Source organism: Mauremys reevesii, linkage group 26 (assembly GCF_016161935.1).
Source record: "Mauremys reevesii isolate NIE-2019 linkage group 26, ASM1616193v1, whole genome shotgun sequence".
In the NCBI taxonomy this organism is placed as follows: domain Eukaryota; kingdom Metazoa; phylum Chordata; order Testudines; family Geoemydidae; genus Mauremys; species Mauremys reevesii.
Genome location: NC_052648.1, coordinates 10,600,598 through 10,625,389, shown reverse-complemented (window position 1 = coordinate 10,625,389; position 24,792 = coordinate 10,600,598). Strand labels below are relative to the sequence as shown.

Sequence of the window (24,792 nt, the reverse complement as noted above, 5' to 3'; positions counted from 1 at the left end):
TTGCATTATATTGCTTTCATGTGCAGCAAGTTGCTTGAAATGGAAGATGCTGCAATATGTAGAAATGGGGAGAACAGATGGCTCAGGGGTCTTAAAGCGACCTCAGGACCTATTTCACCTCTAGCTCACACTTCAAACCTGGCCCTGGTTGGAAGTAACCGCAAGTCTATCATTTGATGACCCTCATGAATTCAATTGGTCAAGTCCAGCTTCATGAAGCCACCAGGACAATTAGCTTTAAATAGCACCTTTGTACACAGTCTGAGCAGAGAGGCTAGGGACTAGTCAGTCTGCAGGCTGAAGTACCCTCTTATCCCAACAAGTGGTCTCTCTAGGCCATAGACCAGGGACACTGGCTGCAATGTCTGGGGAAGCTTGTGCCACTGCTGTTCTCAACGTAAACTGGTCTGTGCAGAGAATATTTGAGTCTTCAGTGCAGCAGCCAACAACTGGCCTCAACTTTTGCCAGCAGGAAATTCACTTAATCTTTTAAATATAAAAGTGGGGTTCAAATGGCAATTTCGCTGCTAAAGCCGCTCACTGTATTGACATTTCTTCATTAGATCCGTGTTGGGGAGGAGTTTGGTGTGTTCTGCCAGGGGGCGAGTTTTGAAGGCTGTCAAGGCTAAGGAGCTGTTTACTTTCATTGTTGTACTTGTAACTTGTGGCAGGGGCACCTAGGCAGCTGCTGCTTTTATTACTGTAGAAATCCAAGGTAGTAAAACAAAGTAAAAATAATCAGCTATGTCCCCCCTAGTACCAGCCACAACTGACCACTGACATGGAAATACCTGGCAGTATATTGCCTACAGCAGCACATTTGAAACACAGGACATTTCTGAGACAATTACCTTTTTTCCTTCTTCAGTCACCTTTTTTTCTCTCTCTTTCTTCTTTTCTTTCTCTCTCTCTTTTTCTTTGTGTTTCTTTTCCTTCTTTTTGGGTTTCTTGCTCTTTTTTCCTACTAAGGGAGCTTCTGTGTCTGGCGATTTCAGGTTCTCAGCATTTCTGTGTCTCTGCACAGGTAGCTTCTCACTATCCGCTAAGGGTCTTAACAAAAGATGATTAGTTACCTTCCAGCAAAGGAAGTTTCCCTGTTGCACAGAGCACTTACTAGATTCCCAGACAAGTTTCTCCTCCCCTCCCCCCATATGCCCAATCCACTTCAAAAAAGATCATACAGAATTCTCCTAGGATCACATACAAAAAATCTCAATTGACCCACACTTCAGAATCCCCAATAAAGGCTCATTTATGCAACCACACAGACTGTGCCTCCAGGCATTAGAAGTTAGATGAGCTGGCTACTGTGAGCTGGCTACTGTGAGCGGTCAGCCCTGGGCACTTCAATACCCTTAAAAGATAGTGACGCACTTGCAGATTAAATAATGCTTACTGAAGAATTGAAAACACACACACACAGAGCATTCATTATGTTGCAAACCTATAAAATTATCCTTGAGGAACCAATGAAGATGTAAAATAGGATGAAACATTTGCAATAGAAATGTGACAAGCCAAGCTATGAATTGTATCTTATGAAGTGACAGCCTGGCTCAAACAAATCCCCAGGACAAGGACTCAATGTTTCTTGTATTTGAACCACTGTATAGGTTGTGCTGTGAATCACAAGCCCCAGCATTAATATTAAAATGAGTTTGCACTCTAAACTGGAACACCCATATCACAACAGAACTGCCCCTAATAGTTTGGCTTTATATTCTATGCCCAGAGACAAATATGACATCAGCTTCCCTGTTACTGTCATACTAAGGTGAGACAATTAAGAGTCCGTGGACTCAGACATCCAGTGCCTGCCGATAGTGGGGAGGCAGGGTGAGGGCAGCCGGCTTCTGCGGTGTTCCTGAGCATGCTAAGTACAAGTCAAGCAGCTGGGGTGGGGCGGGGCGGGGGCAGGGGAAGAGAGAGAGTTGACTGTTACTTCAAAACACAGACGCTGTAAAACACAACAGGATCATGTCTGATCAAGCAGTCAACAAATCTCAGTCCTAAAACAATTTCATGTGTAGTTGTACGGTGACAGAGGTCATGGCTCAAAGAAAGCCAGTAAGGATGGGGGAGTCTCATTCATAATTTGGGGGCTATGATTCTAATACATCCATGATTCTGGAGCAGTCACACTGCTCACTGGTATCAACCAACCTTTCAAAGAAGACCATCTATTTAGTGAGATACTCTTACCTGGTAGACTCCCCTGAAACCAGACTCTGTGTGCATGTGTGTGTGCGCGCGTGCGCATGTGCGTCACAGACATAGCAGTGCAAGCACAGGGAGAAAGAGAGAGAGGACAGAGATATGAGAAAACGTGACAGAAGAGTACAATGCCTGTGTGTAAATGGGAAGAGCATGAATAGAAATGATGTGACAGCTCAATGAAACCTCCTGGAACACTCCATTTAGAAATAGCTCTGCTTAGTGTTTTCCACACTGGTCTGTTTAGCCTTTGCATGCAACCAGCATCTTTCCTGTTAGGAATTCATTTCCTATTTATTTCTCCTGGAGTCAAACAGAAAGAAGACTACTTCTTAAAGAATTCATCTGTTTCTTCATGAAGTCTGTTCTCCCCCATTTTTTAATTGTCCGTAAGGGAAACGTAGAGCAGGCTCTAAACAGAACAGCCGTCAAGGTTCTGCAGGAGGTAGCTATTAAATGCCCTTTGGGGGATTAAGATTTCCAGCAGGGCACATGAGGATCCCAGCATTCTACTGCTCCCAACTCAATGGGCTGGGATAGATTGGCTGGTGGAAGGAGCTGCCAGCCCCATCAGCTGACCTGCACTCCAATAAAGCATTTTGAAGAGCTGCTGGGAAGAGACACAAAGGAAGGGCAACTGCTTAGTATATGTGCAGTTAATAAGTGTGTGACTCTCCCCATTTCCCATTCCTCCCAGCACCCAAACAGGAATCCAGCCATGCTCTGAACTACTACTAATGGCAGAGCTGATTCACTACATTCCTTGCAGCAGGGCTCTGAAATCCCAGAAGAAACAAGCTATTTGTGTGTGTGGTGGTTTTCCAATGTGCACAGATTAGGCCAGGTGGCAGTTGGTCAGGGATGGGTGAGGACTGATGGGCTTTGCCAGATTGGCCTGCGCATCTAGTGCAAGCAGAACCTAGACCCTACGGTAGGAGCTTTTAATCACCATAATCTTTGTAGTCCTGCACTGACCTTCAAGACCTCATGTAATCTGGCTAACAGGCAAGAAAACCCACATATCACAGTTTTGTACTTACTTATCCAAATCGATATCAAGTGCCTTATATGGATCGTTGGGATCTTTGTCATCCTCATCACTGGGCAGCGCATTCTAATTGGGTGGGGAGGAAAAGAAAACCTGACTGTCCGCTGAAGACATAAGCAGAGCACAGTTCTAGAACAGTCCCATCCCAAATTCAATCTCACTGGATTGATACAAGTGACACAGACCTCCTTACACAGTTAAACATGAGCAGTCACCTAAATTGTACAATTTAATCCAGCATTCAGGCATTTATCAGATGAATTTATAGTAGAACAAACTATTTTTCATAAACCCCAGTATTTCAGTTACTGATGAATTTGGTTTTGATTGGAACAAAGACTACAGGCACAAGCAGGTACAATTAACTGTATTAGCAGAAAGCCTGCTGACTGGGATGCAAGTTAAACTCAGAGTGAAGCAGTGAGGCATCAAATGAAATAGCTATGTGGGTAGCATTATTTCTACAGCAGACGTGTATTGTGGGTTTAATATCAGTCATTTGTTTTTCTATTGGGTCAACTGCAGCCTTTGGCTCTGTGCACCAATAAACTTGCCATCCCTTTAGCGGGAAGGTAAAGGTTTCACTGGGGAAGCAGCAGATGTTGCTATTCAACCAGCTTTGCAAAGAGAAGTCAGGACCCCCACATCACAATGACCCAGTAAGGCCGACATCAGAGTCTAATTTTTAATGGGAAATGGGGAACCTGAACATATGCCTTGGTGGGACACAAACAATCCCCACAGCTCAGACTATGGAGTAAGCAACTGACCTCTGGCATCTCCTCCGTGATGATGTCCACGTGCTGGGCTGGGGCGATGTCCTCGTCGCTCTCTGTGTGCAGGGAGTTATGGCGGCGATGTTTGCCTTTCTTCTCTTTTTTCTGTTTTTTCTTTTTCTTGTCTTTCTCTAGCTTCTGTTTATGCCTCCGCTCCTCCTCCAGTTTCACATACTGGTCAGACATGGGCATTCCTGAACACATGGATGCAAGTTGCTCTCAGGTGAAAGTTGCTTACAGGTTGACCGTCACATTAGAAAATTAGGAGTTAACACATTTATTTTGCCCTCCCGACTTAGAATCCCAAAGGATCAACACCCCACACTACCCTTTCACTTCCCAGCTGTCCACAGTGACTTCAATAAAAGCCACCTCCAACCAACTTCACATCCCTTTGCAAGCCAGTGGACAAAATTCTGCTCCCATTCTCATCCACAACTGTTGCTGACTTTATTGGGAGTTAGACGGATCAATGAAGGAAGAATCTGGCCTCGAGACTACTCTCAATCTGAATATTTGACAGCATTTTTCATATCCTTGGGAAACCCTTCATTAAATCCTAGGAGAACATTAAGGCTGCAAACCTGGTCTGAAAGAAGTCACTCACGCAAGGCTGCTGTGTATTTAGAAATTCTCTACCATGTGCTGCACTTCAGCCATAGTTTTTCAGCTCTATATTCGCCTGCCATTCAGAAGCGGCCTACAGCTCAAATTCACTTTATCTCCAACCCATCAGCTCTGATCACAGCCTTTTGTCTCAGATATTAAATCGCAGAGCGTGGACATTCTGATGATGAACTTTTCCTGACAGAATATTGGTTTGTTCTCATATTATGCAGTCAGCTTGTGTATTACACCTAATTGTAGGGTTATTTTATTATTTGTCTGAACTTTAACACTTAAAGGAAGGCTGCCCTTAGAACCATGGTTTCCACTGTCCTGCAGATTGTAAGTTTAATAGCACACTCAGAAGTGACAGGCAATGTGGAAACTCGACATTCAAGACTAAAGCTGTTTGCTTATCCTCTAGAACTGAGAGGAAGTTACTACTCTTTTGTTGTTGAATTATTAAATTCTTCATCTCCACTTTGAAATTGGTTTGGTCAATGTGCTTACCTGGAACTTTTAAGGGAACAGAAAGGTCAATCTGGACCACGGGTATATGCTCCACACCTGGGGTGTCTTGGTATTGCTGGGAAAATGGAAGATTTGATACATTAGCATTGACTCTACAATAGGAGAGCATACTGAGTTACTGTCCCTCATTTCAAAGCTTGATTAGGTACATCAGCCTATGCTGATGTTCAACCAAACAAGAAATCAATTCTGATTTATTACATTTTGAGTATCTTCGTCAGAAACATTTGAAAATGTCTCCATTATATAGAAATAGCAAATAGAAATAACAGTTTAACCTGTGAAGTGAACATTTCAAAGGGCAGATTAAATAAGACCTCCTGAAAAACTATTTGGCTCATTGGTGCTAATCAAGTCACAATAGGTGCATATGAAATGTGACTGTTTTAACATTACTTGTTACAGCCAAGAAAAGCACTGAACTGATGGCGAAAATCATGTGAGGAAGTTTCTACTGCTTACCACCTCAGAGGTAAATGCTGAGGTCCAGGACATGGGAAATGGGGCAATGGAAAGCCCCAGCTCAGGGAGAAGTGGGGGAAAGAAAGAAGAGACAACAAATCAATTTAATTAACGCTCCTTTGATGCTTTTGGTCCAGAGAACAGACACATTGTGTGTGCATTCAAGCAGCCAGTCTGTTGAATTAACTGCTGAAGTTCACTGCTGCTGACCACACCAGGTGCACTCATCTACCTCACCCTTCCTCTATTGCTCACCAAGCTCAGTTTCTGGCAATCTGCATACCTGCCATGTTGCCAAGTGTATTTACTGCATCATTTCAACAGAAAGTCCGACTGCCTGCACAGGAATTTTGTGGGAGGGAGGAAAGGACTTTAGATAAAATTAATTATCCTGATCTACAAAGGAAAACATGTATCCAAATTACTAAGCCAGTGGATTCACCTGACTTATTTTATTTTGTGTTCTTTGCAGCTATTTACTCCACTTTCACTGGCTGCTCTTCAGAGCTGGACTCTAAATTCTAGGCTTTACTTAAGAAGTTAGTAAGATGATTCTCAACTTCTGTCTAAAAGGAACAATTACTGCTACAGCAGTTCCCAAACTGCAGCCTACTGGAGACCCATGGAACACTGGCTGCTCGCACTGTGCTGACTGCTCCTGCCAGCTGATTCTAGTGGTTTTCGGGCTCTTCAACACAAAGTAGACCTATAAATAGCTGGAGACAAGGAGGGGTCAGTCCCAGCTGCCTCTAGACTAGAGCCCAGTGCTATATTAAAGCAACCAATTGGAGATGCCCTCAGGAACCAAAGCTACTAGCCAGAGAGTCCAGTGACTCGGAAGAGAAGGGGACATAGCATTTGAGCACTATGCCCACAAAGCAGTGAGAGTCAAGGATCAAGTGGGCAGGGCAGCATGCACACAGCAGGGGAGAAGGGAACCAAACCACAGTAAAGCATGAGAGAAGAGGAGGGAGAGAGGACCAAGTAAACACAAGAAGGGAACAAGAAAGGGGACCAGCCAAGGTGGGAGGGGCAGATCTGGAGACCAAAAGGAGATGGTAATTTAAAAATTGTGCATTAAAGATCACCAGACATTAAATATCGTCCTTATGATACTCTGCCATGGAAGCAATTGCTGCAGTTGCCACAACGATGTTAAGCTGTTAAGAGATCACAAATGGGGGAGAGGAAGTGGTTGGAGTGCTCCCAAAGAGAGGGAAGAGATCCACAAGACAGTTTATTAAGATGAGACTATGAAAGTCTGAGGGTCCTTGTACTGTTACATACACAGACAGCGAGAGAATTTTTTAACAAGCTAGACTTACCTTCTGTGGGGAAGGAGAGCTTTTAATATAAAATGGATTGTTTGCTTGTTCCTGTTTCCGGACTTCTCGGCGCTAAAAAAAGTATTTGTAGTTATAAATTTGAAGATTTTTCTCTGCTTTATTTCCAGACATTACAAAGTGTGTTCTTGCTGCATATTGGTAGCACTGCAAACAACTCAAGAGGCTCTGGGAAAATAACTGGGTTCTAAAGCTATCTAGTTCTCAAGTTGTGTAGTTGCAACAGATACTAGAAAACAGCTGGTAGGGAGCACTAACCTAAAAATATCCCTGCCCTCTATTCTTTGGCTTCTCCTCTAGGAGAGATGTAAACTTCCTGAACGCAACAAAGTTTTGATGTCAGGTTGCTTCTATCCCTATTTTGCAGTTGTGGTGGGAAGAGGGAATTATTTGAGCCTAACAATTCTTGATCAAAATGGAAAAACGCCAGAAGCAGGGTGTTATAGGCATGACAGTTCTCAGCTGCACTGCAAATAGGAATTGTTAAGAGTTGGCAAATTCTGGACCGGTTTCAGAGGAGGCACCTTGGCGTCAACTCCTATTTAATCCCTGTATCTTCCTGTGGTACAAACAGCACACGTTGCAGGGATGGGTAGTGTAACAAAAGTGTGTGCGCGCTCACGCAGTTTTTGTGAAAAACATAGGTAACAAAGCCCAACACAGAACTGCCAATATTGATCATGTCCGCCTCTAACAGACTTCGCACAAAGCGACAAGCCTCAAAGTCAACTGCAAATTGAGGAGGGTTGCCCATCTACAGTAAATGAAACCCACACTCCTATTTCAATTGAGTGCCTCTCTACTGGGTAGAGTGACCAGGCATTTCCTTCAACGATTTTTTTTTTTTTTTTAAAGTCTGTCCATCTTCTTGACAGAGGTCAGTACTATACCTGCAGAGCTTACTGGTTAGATTTTTCAGAAGAGCTCAGCACTCCCAACTTGGGCTACGTTTGGAAGAGATCTCGGCTCCCATTTAGACACAAAAGTAAGCAGCTCGCCTTTCAGAAGAGCTCTGGCACATTGGTTGCTGAGTCCTTTGGAAAATCTGTTCCAAAAAAAACCTTTGCTCTCAGCTCGAGAGAGAAAGGCAACATGGACCAAGACAACATTATAATAAGTATGGATCTGCATGCAGGCTCTGGAGCAGTTTGCAACGATTAAGCAGTTGAATGCAATGACTTCTATCCTTACTCGCTTTATAAGATGTTCCCAAGTGGGGAGAAAGGCATAGCTCCCGTCTGTGTTATGCAGCTAGGGCAACATTTCCAACTTCTCTAATGATGTGGCTATACCATTTTATCACACTTTTTTAAATACATAAACTGTATTTTTATGTTCACTTACCCTGGCCAATTCTTCCTCATCAATCTCTGGCTGTCTATGCCTGGAATGCCTTTGCTCCTCATCATGGAAAATTGTTTTGGGTTTTTCATCTTCGGACTCGCTATCTGATGGAGGCTCATTGATCCAGGCATCAAGGTCCAAACTGGCAACAATTGCAACAATTATAGACGCAGACTCGAAGGTCAGAGTGTATTTACTTACAACAGAGCTTTGTCCACATGCACAGCCATGTGCCGCGTTTCTAGCCATTCAGTTAGCTTTACTATTGGAATGATTTAACAGGTTTATTTATTTAAGCATTTGCAGACATGTAGGAAGGCATATTCCCATTTTCTAAGAGCTTACAATGAAAAGACTGTAGGGGGGAAATCTTACCCTTCCGGAACTGGGACTTTTTTCTGTGCTTTAGGAGCTACTGGGTTCAGTTCGCCTGCAAACAGAGCTATCACTTCCTCGGCTACAGGCACTTCTTTTATTTGTAGCTTCTGAATGTATTTAATCAGTTGCAAAATGCAAGAAGCCTGGAAAACCAAATACAAAAAATGGTTTAAGAACTAGTGTCAATGCACTGACAGTCACTGAACCAGAAAACAGAGTAAACAGCTGCAGTAAGATACAGCATTTTATAATTGTATAGACATCCTTGAAGCTACAGAGACTGGCAGAGGAGGATTACAGGAGGCACTGTGGGCTGCTGGATTAGAGCAGGGGTTTGGGAGTCAGGACTCTTTACCCAGCTCTCCCACAGACTCAATATGTGACCTCGGGCATAAAACCCAAACTGTGCCTCCGCCTCCCCATCTGTAACATAGGGACAATGCTTATCCACTCTTACTAAACACTCAGATGCTAGGATGAAACACATCGTGGGCGGGATTTTCAGAAGCTCCCACAGGGGCTCCCAGCCCTATACATAAAGTAATGTTGATGCCTCCAGAATACATTTAACACCACATACAAATTAGAATAACTCTTGCTGTGCAGGTCACTGAATACTCAGCCTCAAAGGGATTTTTTTTCTACACTGCCTACTCTTCCTTACTATGATTTCATGGCTTAGTTGGCAAAACTGACTGCACTGGTTATAAATGTCAGAGGATTTTTTTAAAAGCACGTTTCATTATGCACATAATTTTCACTTACTATGTTTAATCTATACTCTATGCCCTCTGCTCCTTCAATACACTATAGATAATGGTCTTTCACTCCCTTCACCTTGCACCTTGATTCAGTTGGGGCTGTTTAATAGTCCTCACTGGGGGTCTGGTTGGGGAGTGTGGCTTAGCCATCATGGTCAAAACCCCTGACAGCCAACGGGGTTTTGGGGAGGGGAGCCGGAGCCCTCCCACTCCACCGGGCTCCAACCCAGGGCCTTGGCAACCAAGGCTGTCCTCCCTGGGCCTCTTCCTCTCCCTCCCCAGTTTACTCCAAGGCTTTCCCCTGGTGGGGAAATCCAAACCAAAATAAGAAAGAGGTGGTTACCAATGTCCAAGATCCACTGGATACTTCCCTCTCTGGTTGTCTCTGGGGTGGGTCCTCCCTTTCCTCAGGGAGGGCCCCTTTCGGCAGGCAGCTATGTCAGAGCTTTTAGGCTTCTCTCCTCTCTGCACTGCTGGAGCCAGGGGCTGCAGGTCTGCTACCCAAATGAGCTAATTCCCTGCCTTTTAATTCCTCCAGCCGATGCAGCATTTGCTGCAGGTGGGTTGGCTGAGCCCAAAATAATCCCTCAACCACTTGTTGCCCAGTGTGGGGTTCGTACACCCCATCAGAGGCGGCGAGAGTTTTTAGAACGCTGACTGACAAACCACTTCAGGCATCAAAATTTGTAGCAATTCTTTCTGGAACACGCACTAATGCAGTGCTTGCAACAGTCACCTCTTATTTCAAACTGCCTGCTATGAAGAGTTGCACTCCAAAGGTGTTCAGAAAGGGTGATAAGTGTGGCATGGTATGAAATCACAGAGATTGATGCTGCTCAATATGCAAACACCAACATAGCATTTATAGATTTAGATCTCTGCAGGACTGGTTTGGGCTGTAACTGCATATTGTTTGTGTGTCTTTTATTGGACCAACTTCTGTTGGAAGGTACAAGCTTTTGAGCTACACAGAGCTCTCCCTCAGGCCTCAAACGCTTGTACCTTCCACCAACAAAAGATACTACTTCATCTACCTTGTGTGTCTCATATCCTGGGACCAACACTGCTACAACTATTTATATAGACTGAGTTCGGTCTAATGGTTAAAGCACAGGATTGCGAGTCAGATTTGGACTCTGCCACAGTCTTGCTGTGCGAACGATCTTGGGCAAGTCATTCAATCTCCCCATGTCAAAGGAACCACATCTATAAAATAAGAATTGTTTATGCACCTGCATCACTGAGGTGTGCAAGGTACACAATGCCAGCAGAGAGCTCGTATGACAGGTATTTATATAAAATACATGCATGACCCAGGCAAGATGATGTTAATTCACTATCACAAATTAAACCAATAGTAGAGGTTTAAAGATCATTTTGACAAAACCAAAGATAGTTTTGCTCCCTTACCCTCTCTTGTACTTCTAGATCCGCACTCTGTACAAACTGAGGCAAACGGTCAATCATCAGCTGGGTAATTTCCTGGGCTGCTTCTTTCTCCCCAACTTGCTCTTTCTGCAGTAGGATGGATGCATAAAGCTTTACCATGTTCTGGACATAAACTGCCTGGATGTGACCAGGTAGAGTGGTAACTTTGGGCCTCAGCATTGCTTCTAAGGTCTGGTTTGATTCTTCAAGGTGTCTGAAAGACATTGAACGGACGCAGATGAAGGCAAAAAGAGTGGCGTCAATTTAAGAAGCTTGACATTTCATATAAATCTACAAAAACTGTTTAGACGTTAAAAAAATTTCAGCAGAACTCTGTGTTGGCCTAGCTCTATTCCCAGTCAGACAGCAGCATTTTATTTCCCCCCACACAAAACCAACAAGGAGTCCGGTGGCATCTTAAAGACTAACAAATTTATTTGGGCATAAGCTTTCGTGGGTAAAAAACCCACTTTTACCCACAAAAGCTAGTCTTAAGGTGCCACCGGACGCCTCGTTGTTTTTGTGGATACAGACTAACATGTCTACCCCTCTGATTTTTGTTTCAGACTCATCACTAAGGCTATGATTTAGTCATGGGTATTTTTACAATAAACAAAAAAACCCCACAGCCTGTGACCTGTCCATGACCTTTACTATAAATACCTCTGACTAAATCTTAGCTGGGTGGCCTCTGGGGCCAGCCACCAGGGGCCACACCCATGGCCCGTCGCACCGACCGCTGCTCCGACAGTCTCCAGGGCCAGCAGTCCCACGGGCCGCTTCAGCTGGCCCCGGGGCCAGCTGCTTAGGTGGCCCTGGGGTCAGCCACACTGGCCGCTGCAGAAGTGATGGAACACAGGACTTCTGGAGAGACACATGCAGCCTTACTCATGACTGCCTTCACAACCAGAAGGGATGGAATATTTGGGTGAAATTCTGGCTCCTATTTAAAATCAATGGGAAATTTGCCAGATTTCTGTGGGACCCAGATTTCACTATCTATTCTAAATGAAATTTTAGATCCTGAGGAAAGTATAAGGATGTGTAAGAAATCCATTCCTGTCAATCTGGTAGGTGACATAAGGGCTTCCCTTTTCATTAACTACCCTTCATCTTTGCTTGTTTTGACTGGCTGGTGGTCTGCTTTTAGTCCAGTACTGTTTTAATCTGTATTATGACCCAAGTTTTTGGAGATGAGCACAAGAGAAAAAAATAGGACAGCAATATATATACACATCAAGTCCATAAATGCTTGAGATCTGCAATTTTTTTTTTTTAAACAGAACCAGATTACACTTATAATCTTATGTAAGCAATACTACTTATGGTTCAACTCTGCAGAAGTGGCATTTTAGGTTCCATTTCAGTGATATTTATTAAAAGCGTGCTCACTTTTTTTTTTTTTTAATAAACATTCACTCTGCAGACTCAGTCTAGTATCCAACAGTAAAGCTATTTTTTTCCCCATCTTATAAGTCACCAGTAACAAAGGTTTGGTTATACCTGTGCACATCTATTAAATAGAATGGAACTTAGTAAGTGATATTATTAATGCATAAGAAAAAACAGAATCCAGCTCTCACACAGCCAGTTTTTGTGGATCAAGTTACATTTTCCTATTTAAAAATAAAGTCTCTCTTCCCACTGCTGTTTGGCAGACTTGCACGAAAAGGAGAAGCTGGCTGACTCTGTAGGGGAAATTATACATAAAATTCTGTCATATGCAGAAAGTTATCAAACTGAACAGGAAAGTGTTCTCTATTACCTCTCATGCCTCTGAAATCTGAGTTGACTGTATCCATCTAAACCAGACCAAGATTTATTTAGTTGACACCATCTTTCCCAGGGAACATGCATGCTGCCTCTGCTACGTCGCGTATACCCATATCCATCCCTTACTTTCTCGGCTGGCAGAGATATGGATGCAAGAGACCTGCTTTTCAAATGCAGTAACCATCTTAGGTAGGAGCAGCTGCAGTAGTCTGAGAAAAGCAGTGGTCACTCTGAAATACTGCTTTGTTAACTTTATGGTTCATGTTCTGAGCTTCCATCACCCAAGACACCTTCACTTTCGAGTGACAGGAGTCTCAATCTGCAAACATTCTGCTTTTCACCTTTCAAAAGTGATTTAAAAACTTTCCTTTTGCACTTACTCTGAGAACTCCCCACATATCCAGGCTGCAGCATAAAGCACCTCACAGATGCCGTTCCTCTGAGTGTTGCTGGCTATCAGATGGGCATTGTCCAGGAGCATAGCCATCTGGGAAACAGCAAACTTACGAATGGCTTTAACCCTGATAGCTACATCCAGCATCTGAGCTGCTATAAGGTGACCGTGCCGAGTACCTTCCAACCGGGTCAGTTCCACTAGGATGCTTATGTACCTACAGGAGGTGAAAGTGATACAATTTTAATAGCAGGCAAGCAGATGGTGCCATCACTACTTATTTCAAAGTCTAGATGCAAAAGTACTGACCATTCAAAGTTTGTGATGTACTGGTAGTTGGATTGACTACATATGTCTATGATTTTGGTCAGCAATTCATCTCTGTATGTTGTCCCTTCTGCTTTGTCCACGTGAATCATCAGTTTCTTCACTATCTCCATCAAGTTCTTTTTGGACACCTGTTTTAAGAGTGAAATGAGACATGAGCCACAGACAGTTAATGCAGACTTACCGCCAGGTCTTTCCAGTTTCATAAAAGCTGAGGAAAATAGTAGATACTTATTAGATGGACCTGTATCTGTTTGTGGGTGAGACAGGTATTAAGTACACAGAGAGATACTAACATCATCTCTGGCTCTGGACTGCTGTACAGTTTAGCTGCAGTCAGAGACTGAATTTATTTGTTGAGGAACGTCTCAATAGCATTTGTGCTAGTCTAATGGCCGGACACCTGTCATTGGACACTTGATCGAGCAGAGGTTTATCTGCATACGCCCAGGACTGAACTTGGGAAGACCCTGACCACTAGATCAGAATAATGTTAATCCATAACTGCAAGGATACTATGATGATGTTATGGATATCATAAAAATCACATTTTAAATCTGAGGCTAACCCCATACATTTTAAGAGCCTTTTTAATTTTCAGTATTTTCCCCAATGGCTGCTCATTCTGATTTCTACCCCTTAAAGTGCATTAGAGGCAGAAGTGTGACTATGTAAATATGCTACTACTACTTTAACAGATCTGCCCCATGCATGTATGCAGAGTCACATTTGACAATCAAAATCTGGCTATTACTTTTCACTCCTATTAGCAATGCTGATCCAATACAGCTCTGCAATACTGAGCCATAACAGAACTCTGAATTAGTATTACAGTATGGCAATGACACAGAAACCTGAAGGAACACAGCTGACTTTTCAGCTTCTGGTTGCAGTTTGCCATGTCGACGACTTGAAAAGACTATTTTACCCTTGTAAACTGAGCAAGTTTGATAGACTTATGAAAACACCCCTCTGATCCAAAAAACAATGCTAACTTTATACGACATTTATCAGAGAATAACTGCACTTTAACTTGCTCTGGGAACCTAATATATTGACATGTAGCAACCAGTAGGGAATTCAGTGCAAGTTTGTGACCACCAGTGTCTGCAGTCATATCACCTCAATCTATGATCACAGCACATCTCAGGCTTGATCAGTATACAGATGGAGACCTTCCAGGAAGCGCAGGTACTGCAGAAGTGCCGTTGATGACTCAGTATATGGCACTTTTCCTTCTGAGTCAGTGTTCCAGCAGAATGCTAGGCAGCACTGCTGGAAGGGCTGTCTTTTGAATATGTAAAAAAACCATCTTGACCTCTTGTCAAGACTCCCAGGCAATTATAACTTGGTTAGATATTCTCTGCCCAACTATGAAACAACCAGAAAAACACTTTAAATGGGACACAATATTCTTTACTTCCACTGCCAAAATATCACAGCATTTTAGGAATGAAGTCTGCCACGATCCACCCATGTGAATGTATTTTTTATAGAGCTTTTTGGATGAAAGGCACTTTATACACCAAGGTTGTAACCACAGTGCCTTCAAAAATCTACAACAGGGGTCCCCAACGTGGTGCCCGCGGGTGGAGCATCCACCAAAAAGCTGCCGAATTTCTGCGGCAACGCCTCTCGATGACGCCACTTGCCGAGTGACATCGAGAGGCGTCGCCGCCGAAACGCCACAGAAATTCGGCGGCATTTCGACGGATGCTCCACCGCCACCACGGTCCTTCATCTGGCGCCCGCCAGACAAAAAGGTTGGGGACCACTGATCTACAAGATTATCTCCATTAGGCTGTATTTCTTTAGTCTAGCCAGCATTGTTAAAACTTCCTTGAACAGTAGCAAAACACACATGCAAAGGAACAGATGCACAAGCACCTGGGGTGAAATTGTGTGTTGCACCTCAAGGCCTCAGAGGGACATGGTTGGGCATGGCAAATTAAGGTGCCTTAAAACCAACTTTGTGTCCTGATCGGATGCAGCTCCTCAGCTGCAGCATAATTTAGGCAGCCCTGGACTCGTGTTTGAGTTACAGCATCTATAGTACAGACAGTAGTGGTGCCGGGAATTTCCAAAGCACTGTATGCTACAGCCCCCACCCTCAACACCCCGCTGGTTATCTGGTCTGGTCTATGCCAAGGTTTGCAAGGGGTCTTCAGAAGGCAGCCTTATAGATGTCTTCTAAAGTGCCTGTGATCAGGGGAATCTTTCCATGTCGTGCCAGCCCCTTCACCCTGCATAAGGGGGCCAAAGTAAGGGCAAGGATCTCACCCCAGGGATTTTTTTTTTTAAGTGCTAACTAAGAAGGGGGGAGGAATGCACAGAAACATACCATGCCATATAGGAGATCTAAAGCTCTGAGTCGGATGGATTCATCCTTATCATCCAAACACTGGAGAATGAGATCCTTGTGGGATTGAACTGATTTGGGATGAGTTTTCAGGATTTTGGACATTGCTAACAAACCCAGGTACTTCACTGTGGGGGAAAAAGACGAAATAAAATTTTTCCACATATAGAAATACTGTATTGTTTCTTGCAAGCACAGGGGATTTTAAGATGGGCTGACTTTCCCATCTAACCTCAAACCCCAAATATACTGTTTGGGATAAACTTCGACAGAGGGAGCACATTTACCAGTTAAAAACCAAAAAGAGCAGCCTAAGCTTCTATTTCTTCCTTTGCCCCCCACATGTATACTTGCAGCCGAGTCACACCCATTCAGGTTTTGCCATCTGTAAAGAGTGGCAGTAACTGTGGCTCTTTGAGATGTATACATGCTCTCCATGTGTAGATTATTGTGGCCAGCAGTGTCGGTTGGAGGGTTTGCACCCCACATGCCCTGATCACCTTTTGCCACCCTCAAAGACAGAAAAGGCAAAGCAAGTCCACCATTCCCCCATAGCAGCAGAGGAGGAGGGCAGGTCATCAACTCCATGTGGAAAACACATCTTGAAGAACCACAGTTATTGCAAAGTAAGTAACCATTCCCCTCGCAGGCTGGAGCTGGAGAGGTGCCTGATATAAACAGCACCAGTAGCTGGTACCATAAAGGAATTAACGGGTGCAGATAGTAAGAGACTCGGGCTGCAAAGGCAAAGCAAGATCACTCTGTACTGAAAATTACTATGGTGCCAGGAGCACCTGTACTGCCAGGTCAGCGTCAGGCCATCTGCACTGCTTGCACCAATGTTGGTACTGGATGAAGTGCAGACCCCTGCCCAAGATGGTACCGCATGTGCTCAGTGGCTGGGTTCTGTCAGAGTGTTAGAGCTACTCCAATAGTGCAAACAATTATCTCCTGTCTGTGTGTTCCATTCTATGCATCTGAAGAAGTGGGCTGTAGCCCACGAAAGCTTATGCTGAAATACATTTGTTAGTCTCTAAGGTGCCACAAGGACTCCTGTTCTTTCTGCGGATACACACTAACACGGCTGCTACTCTGAAACCTGTATACTGAAAAGGGGCTGTTCTCTTCTGAAGATGAGGAAGACATTTATAGTTCTTTCCACAGATGCTTGGAAAAGATGCTTCACTAAAAAGGATTTAAATGGTGTTGGCTAACTTATGCCAACGCATTTCCCAGCACTAACAAGCCTGGCAGTATTGAATTTTACATTAGTCTATGGAATAACTAGCGTTTCTTGGATGTGCTTCCTCACTGGAAGATCTATGAAGGGAAAACCCAGGAGATGGAGAGAAAATTATTTTTGGTTTTAGATCTAACATACCATAAATGGCACTATTATTCATCTACTTAAACATATAGTTGTACATGATAGTTTGATTTTCACTATTCATAAATATGAAATTCTTTAGTACCAATTCAGACAATACCGGGCGTTCTATAATACAGCTCATTGCTTTTAATACCACTTCCACTTAGCCCCATCAGATTGGCCACTGAAGCCTCTAGGAAAACAAGCAACACTTACAGTTCTGATCTGAATCTTCTATTAGTATTCTTAACTTCTGAACACAGAGCTGGAAAAAAGTGCAAGTCAGGATTAACATGAGCTTTGAGAAGAATACTATTTAAAATATTCCCTTAATGGAGATTACTCCCTATATTAGGTTGGGTGCAATACAAGACAAAGCAGTGTTACCAGGGTCTGTGACCACTGGTAAGACAGTATTGTTACATTAATGGATCATAAGATGAAGGGAACATGGCACTCCAGTGATTATATTCTGAGTGGCAATTGATCAAAAGCAGTAGCAAAGCCTCTCAAATTGAATCTTGTTCTTAGGCATCCAGTCTTCCCTGCTCCACATACCTTTGAGATAGGGGAAGCAGAAGAGAGTGCACAGATGCTGAATTTTAGGTTTCTAAACTTCCTTTCCTCTATCTTAGAAATAACTAAATAAAAGCCAGACAATAAGCAAGGCTGTCTGATCAGCAGGCTCCTATTTCAAATATCTGGACTATTTCTTTCCCCCTGTTTTCAGAGTAAATAGGTATAACGTGGCAAAATAAGAACATTAAGAGAAGTGCTGTACCTGGATGCTGGCACTGTGATTGGGCATCCCAGAGGATAGAGAGATCAACACTGAAACACACAAGCACTAAAGTTACATTTGCTCAGCACAAAGTATAAACAAGATAAAACTTAATACACAATATCTGGCTTAGCCCTCACGTGAGGATGTGTTTGGTGGTCTCGCCCTAGTGCTTTCTGGCAGCCACGCACAAAAGTGCACGGTTTGGTACAATGTCAACACAGCTGTGATGTCTGTTCAAGCAAGGCCCCAAGAATAGACTAGCATGTTATTGCAGAGCAAAGGGAGGCATATGGGGGGGCTTTTACAAAGCCTCCCAGAGCACTCTGTTTTCACCATACCTTGCTCTTGCCAGGGTAACCTTAGTCTCCCTTTTACAGTTTCCATCTGGCAACCCAGACGCTAATTAAAAGGTCACCAGTGACTGTACTGCTGGATTTTTGTCTGTAGTTCCCTGAAAAGATGAGATAGCAGTGAATCCTACTCTGAGTAATTACATTAAACCCAATCAAGTTAGCAAGAGCCTCAGAGGGCAAGGCAGGCTTTACTGTTGATTACAGTGGGCATTTGTGCAGCTTTGGCAGTGTATGACTCCATGGCAAACAACTCAGAGCCATCACGCAGCCTGTCCTAAAGTGCATCCATGGGCATTAAAAGGCAACAGAATGGGCATTAAAAGGCAGGGAGAAAGCTCCTTCTTACTCAGCCAGTCGGCTCCCTATGAATATTCAGGCATATCTGTGGACTGTAGTCACTTGAGAGTTATTTCTCTTTACTCCCACTAACCCTGCAGAGCCAACATTTCTGGGAGAGGGTGCTGGATTCTATTCTGGCTCATGCATTAAGAGAACTGTTGGCTTAGTTTGAGGGTCTGTGAGCATGCAGGTATGGGAGAGTGCTGCATTTGGTACATAGCTGAATACTGTATTTGCTGGGTTTTGTGGGTTTGAGTTGTGCATTATTTAAAAGAGTTTGTATATTATTATTGCTAGCTAAGTTTTGTTTGCTTTTACTTTTAGCAAGTTTGATTTATATTTTGTTAGTTTATCCCCTGTATATTGAAAGAAGGGGATTTCAGTTTCAATTACATAGCGAGGCAAGTTCACTAAGCAATTTCATTTGATTATATTAAGTTAATTGAAACTGAAGGTAAAAAGGGATTTTATAGCTGACATTATTTAACTTCTGCCAAAGTTAAACATGCTCTTTTTTAGGTTATGAGTTTCAGTTCTCACCTGCTATCACTGTGTTCACACATTCATACAGAAGAGACATGGCTGAGGTGCTACAGGGAAAAAACAAATCAAGTATTTCAGATAAAGAAAAAAATCACATGTTGAAGAGTTCTCAAAAACAACACCTTTTATTACAGAGAAAATTACCAACCTTTTCCTCCCTCTCCATATATTTTGAACTAGGTGAAATAATTCTTATTCTTCAAAACATTCAATACCTAGTTTTCATTGAATCCAGTTAAATTTATGGGGGTGGGGTGGTAAACAGCTAGTTTCTCAATCCATATTCCTGACACTCGAGAAATCCACAAGGTTCTACTTTACACCATTTTTTTCTCTGTGAAACAAGTACGCAATAGCACCATTTTGAGTGGTATGGGGAAACCTCAAGATCTCCGCATCAAGTACAGATCACTGACCCAAACTTGGCTAAGAACTGAACGAATATAAGAGTAGGATCAAATTAAGAGCACTAAAACATGTGAAACACAGGGCTGGTAGAAAGCCCTGAAATCTCTCTCCTCCAATACCATTAAATGCTGCTCAAGCAACTGATCCTTTCAGAAATTTACTGGATTGTGTCCATTACTCACCTCTACTAGAGAAAAATCTGTTTCTTTAAAAGTCATTTTCCCAAAATGCATCTCTACTTGGGTCCGCGCCCAAAACTTCTGCCTGCTCTCAATTCTTTGCACGCAGCATGCTATCTCCAACAGCACTTTACATAGCTGGTGTCCTCATTTATACATGGTAGAAACTGAGGCTCAGAGGTGAAGTGACTTGCCAGAGTCAGTGAGCGTGATAATGGTAGGAGTAGAACCCAGAGGCACAGTCCACTGAGGTAATGAACTACCAAGTTCATTCCTGATGTAGCAGTCACAAATGACACTATAAAGATGACTCAGCACATAGGATCTAAAAACCCAGTACACCCAGGTCCAGGATAAGATTTTTGTATTGTCTACACTGTTAGCAGTTGGTGGCAGGTTTCTTGCCTTATGCATTAGATGACACTGGACCAGGAACATCATGACTAATATGATGGAAACCAACCAGACTTCAAGTTAAAGTCCTCACAAATAATTAAATGAATAACTATTGCAGGAGCAGGATGAGGAGGTAGGAAAGAGAGGGGGTGTAGATATACATACTGTCCATCTTGCTGCTTTTCTTGAAGTAGTACTAAATTTGTATTTTTGCCAGTGCTGCAATGAACTGAACCCTCTTTAGGTATTTGGATGCAAGCTCGCTGGCTGTTCGAGAGAGAGATGGGTTACAGCAGACACTTTTCGTTCCTTAGTCTACAATTAGTAACAAATGGGCTTCTCTTCTAGCAGCATGAACAGTGGAAACTGAGGTAATGCTTTAATTTAAAGTTACTAACTACACTTAAGACAATGATTGCAGGTGAACTAGCCACAGAGTTTCAACACTTTGGGTCTGACTGCTCTTGAGACTTTGAACTTGAGTTAACTGACTGACAATTGATTCAATTTAGCTTTTTGTAAATGCTATTCTGGGCACTCCGAACATGCTTGTTGTTCACCCTAGGGCTCAACGGAACCCTCTAGAATAGAGGTATCCGTAGTAAATGGCTACAAGAGGACTTTGATGCAAATGCATCCCACAATATCTATAAAATCTGGGAGATCAAATAAAAGCATGGTGCACATAGATGGACACAGAACCCATGGTGACAGTCTTTTTGACGGAGATACTGACAGCACAAAGCAATTGCAGCCTCTTTTTTGGGTAGCTATAGAAGGACCGCCTAAAGGAAGCCATGACAATTCAAAAAGCAGGCAATACTGACCAAGCAATGGACCATTTCAGAGCATCCCTGTCACCTGGGACTTCTATGGAGCTCTCAGAAAACTAAAGCTCAGTCTGCAGAATCCCTGAGGGAGGGCGGTGGCAGCAATGTGACCTGACTTCCCTCCTGCATCTCCCAGGAAAGAATCTCTCTGGGACTCAGCATCCATTGTAGACATAACAGGTGCAGGGTGCGCTTCCCAGCCCCAGTAGGGTGAAATCTAGGTCTGTGCACAATTTTTCAAGCCATTTGACCAGCCCCTAGTACTGGCTATACTGTTAACTTTAATAATTTTTATAATCCATGGGTCTTTAACATTTAACCGTCATTAAATACAAAATTAAGCTTCCATCGCAGAGCAGTCTCAAAGAATGTTAAATGGACAGACAAAAAGTGGTTTGTTCGGGCACCACTCCCTCCACTATTATAGACGATACTGTACATGTTTGATTGAGAACTTGCTCACTCACAGCTCACCTCAACATAATCAATCAATCCTATCATGATCACTGCAAGCCTTAACAGAAAAGATCCCCTCCCCACTCTAAAACAGGGGTTCCCAATCATAGAAAGGCACGACTGGAAAGGACCTCAATATGTCATCTGGTTCAGTCCCCTGAACTGAAGCAGGACTAAGTGTTATCTAAACCATCCCTGACAGGTGCTCTTCTAACCTGTTCTTAAAAACCCCTACTGATGAGGATTCCACAGCCTCCCTAGGCCATTTGTTCCAGTGCTTAATTTCCCTCACATTTACAAAGTATTCCTAATGTCTAACCTAAAATCTCCCATGCTGTAATTTAAGCCCATTAGTTCTTGTCCTGTCCTCAGTGGATACGGAGAACAGTTTCTTCACCCTCCTCTTCATCCCAACCTTTTACATACTTGAAGATTTATCACGTCCCCTCAGTCTTCTCTTCTCCAAAAAAAACAAACCCCATTTTTTCCCAATCTTTCCTCTGAGGTTATGTTTTCTAGACCTTTAATCATTTTTGTTGCTCTCCTCTGGACTTTCTCCCATTTGTCCATACTTACACATCTTTCTAGGCTCAGCACAGGGGCTTTGACTAGATAGTAGCCTCTCTTATGTCTCTTCCAATTGCCAGTCACACATTCACAAGAAGTTTTAAAAGGATATTTTATACTAGGGCTTCTCCAGTGACATAATTTTAACTTTTGATGTCTGGAGCCAAAAATTTCCAGATGCAATAAACCTAGGCGGACTCCATTCATGTTAGCACAAAATACTGAAGAATTAAGAAGGCGAAACAAGTATATTTTCAGACTTACCTATGTATGAGATTGGTAAGCGGCTCAATCAATTTCTTTCCCAGCCTAGGTTCTAATGGAGTAAGAGCACCAAACTATTGAAAAGAAAGAGAGGAAGGGAAATTATTTTAACAGATAGCTTTCGCCAGGGTAAAACAGTACTATCGCCATTTGTGTGTCACAACACAACAAAACAAAATTAAAAGGAGATGTTTTGTCTCCTTTTGGTTGTTATGTTCCATTATAACAGATGTCTGTTTCTCTTCCTTGTCATTTGGATTTACTAGTAATTATCCCTCTAAGCGATAGCTTTATTTTCACACCCAAGATACTGTTAATGAGCACAGAATACTGTTTTTCCGCCAGCCCTGGAAAAGAGCTAACATAGAAGAAGTGGAATACTTGCCAATTTTATAATTTTAATGAGGACCCAATTATTGGTTGAAGACGTCATCAGTTTAAAAAAGAGCGGAGCAAGGGAAAGGTAGTTCTTGGGATTGCGTCTGGCCAGCTCACAAATAACATTTACTGCCGCAGACTGGACACCTGGGAAACAGAAGAAGTGGGAGAAAAGGGGTCCAATCAACAATTCAACTGTAGCTTGATTTTCATACTCAAAATGAACAGAACAAGAGCAACTACAGATTAGACTAGGACGGAGCTGGAAGTATTTGCTCACACTTTAAGGATTTGACGAAAAGCTTCCTTTCTTATAGAATCATAGATTATTAGGGTTGGAAGGACCTCAGGAGATCATCTAGTCCAACCTTTCTTCAAAGTGTCTATTAGGCATTTAAGTTAAATAGATGTTATACTTGACACAGAATGGTAAAAGTGACTAAAAATCCCTTTTCATTTGTTCCAACTCCCATAGACTTTTGATCATAGACTTTTCAGTCTAGACAGAACCTGGTTTCCTAATGGAAAACACAGGCAAGCAATGTTTTGAAGAGCCTTTCATGGTTTATCCATCATAGAACCCCCAAAAGAGCAAAAGCACAACTCCCCCCCATGCAGGTTACATTTTAACATGAGATTGATTCTTTCTTGCATATATCACTGGGGGGCAGGTCTTACCTTACCCTAATCAAATCAGTCTGGTGAATCTATTTACATTCTCCCACTCGAAACACAAATCAGCTGAAAGTCATAGGCTTGAGTCTCATATGGAACTCTCCAAATGAATATACAGCATTTCCATCCAGTGGGGAAAAATAAGCATCCTAAATACATTCTGGGAAGACTGTTTGGCTACAGAAATGTGAATTCTTATAGTCGGTGAACATACATAAAGTTCTCCATGCTGCAGCTCCCTAGTTGTGTTAGCTATGACTAAGGCTGCGAGTTGGTCATGTAGGTCATGGATTCCGTGACTTTCCATGACTTCTGCAGAGGCCAGTGCGGCTGGCTCTGGGGCTGCCCGAGCAGCTCAGGCAGCCCCTGGGCCAGTCGCATAGGCTGCTACTGGGGCAGTCTTGGGCCACCGGACCCCTCCCTCCCCTAGCAGCATCAGGAAGAGTTTGGGTGTGGGAAGAGGCTCAAGGCTGGGGCACGGGAGGGGGTGAGGACTCTGGGTGGCGCTTACTTGAGGGGTGCTCCCTGGAAGTGGCAAGATGTCCCTCCCTCAGCTGCCTCCGCCCCCAGGCACTTCCCTGGAAGTCCCCATTGGCTGTGGCACCCCCCCACAGCACCTGCACACACACCCCCACACCCCTGCAGCATTCCCAAGATTTAGTCAGGCATATAGTACAAGTCATGGACAGGTCATAGGCCATGAATTTTTGTTTACTGCCTGTGACCTGTCCATGACTTTTACTAAAAATACCCGTTACTAAAACGTAGCTTTAGCTATGACACATTCCCCAAGAATTTAGACACAATATTTTATCTTTTGTCTTGTAGTGTTTTAAAGTTAATACTACAACACAAGTGGATTCAAGAGACTGTTTAAGCTCCAATTTTAGCTTTTTTTTTTTTAATATAGAAGAGATTTCTGCTATATTATGTGAAATATTTCAAATGTTTCATTTACATCCAGATACTACAACCCAGTCACTGCAGCTTTATGCTAGCATAGGGGTGGGCAAACTTTTTGGCCCAAGGGCCACATTGGGGAATAGGAATTATATGGCGGGTCATGAATGGTCACAAAATTGAGGTTGGGGTGCGGGCTCTGGAGTGGGGCTTGGGAGGAGGGGTTTGGGGTGTAGGAGGGTGCTCCAGGCTGGGATCGGGAGGTTTGGAAAGAAGGAGGGGGATCAGGGCTGGGGCGTGGGGAGAGGCTCAGGGGGTGCAGGCTCCGAGCAGTGCTTACCTCAAGCGGCTCCCAGAAGCAGTTGCATGTCCCTTCTCCGGCTCCTATGTGAAAGCGCAGTCAGGAGGCTCTGCATGCTGCCCCAGCCGCAGGCACTGCCCCTGGGGGTCCCATTGGAGCGTGTAGGAGCCAGAGCAGGGCCATGCCGTGGCTTCCAGAAGCCGCGTGGTGTGGCCCCTGACCCAGCGCCCCAGCCAGAGGGGGGCCAAACCACATGGTGCGGCTCGCGGGCTGGCTTAAAATAGCTCGCGGGCCGTAGTTTGCTCA

General features: G+C 43.4%; 1 protein-coding gene across 2 annotated transcripts in view; it reads right to left on the bottom strand.

Moving 5' to 3' along the window:
• The window catches only part of AP3D1 (adaptor related protein complex 3 subunit delta 1), a 69,173-nt gene that overhangs the window by 10,773 nt on the left and 33,608 nt on the right, over nucleotides 1-24,792 (bottom strand). Inside the window, exons 7-23 of one of the 2 annotated variants that reach the window (XM_039515336.1) lie at nucleotides 22,618-22,757; nucleotides 22,233-22,306; nucleotides 20,281-20,382; nucleotides 19,130-19,179; nucleotides 17,895-17,944; nucleotides 17,330-17,378; nucleotides 15,727-15,872; nucleotides 13,368-13,516; nucleotides 13,045-13,275; nucleotides 10,874-11,105; nucleotides 8,700-8,845; nucleotides 8,325-8,466; nucleotides 6,963-7,034; nucleotides 5,155-5,230; nucleotides 4,033-4,232; nucleotides 3,255-3,328; nucleotides 852-1,050 (exon numbers count right to left, since the gene is read on the bottom strand). In XM_039515336.1, coding sequence (XP_039371270.1) covers nucleotides 852-1,050; nucleotides 3,255-3,328; nucleotides 4,033-4,232; nucleotides 5,155-5,230; nucleotides 6,963-7,034; nucleotides 8,325-8,466; nucleotides 8,700-8,845; nucleotides 10,874-11,105; nucleotides 13,045-13,275; nucleotides 13,368-13,516; nucleotides 15,727-15,872; nucleotides 17,330-17,378; nucleotides 17,895-17,944; nucleotides 19,130-19,179; nucleotides 20,281-20,382; nucleotides 22,233-22,306; nucleotides 22,618-22,757 — 2,132 coding nt within the window. The remainder of the gene's footprint in view (nucleotides 1-851; nucleotides 1,051-3,254; nucleotides 3,329-4,032; nucleotides 4,233-5,154; nucleotides 5,231-6,962; nucleotides 7,035-8,324; nucleotides 8,467-8,699; nucleotides 8,846-10,873; nucleotides 11,106-13,044; nucleotides 13,276-13,367; nucleotides 13,517-15,726; nucleotides 15,873-17,329; nucleotides 17,379-17,894; nucleotides 17,945-19,129; nucleotides 19,180-20,280; nucleotides 20,383-22,232; nucleotides 22,307-22,617; nucleotides 22,758-24,792) is intronic. The other variant, XM_039515337.1, reaches the window with a different exon arrangement.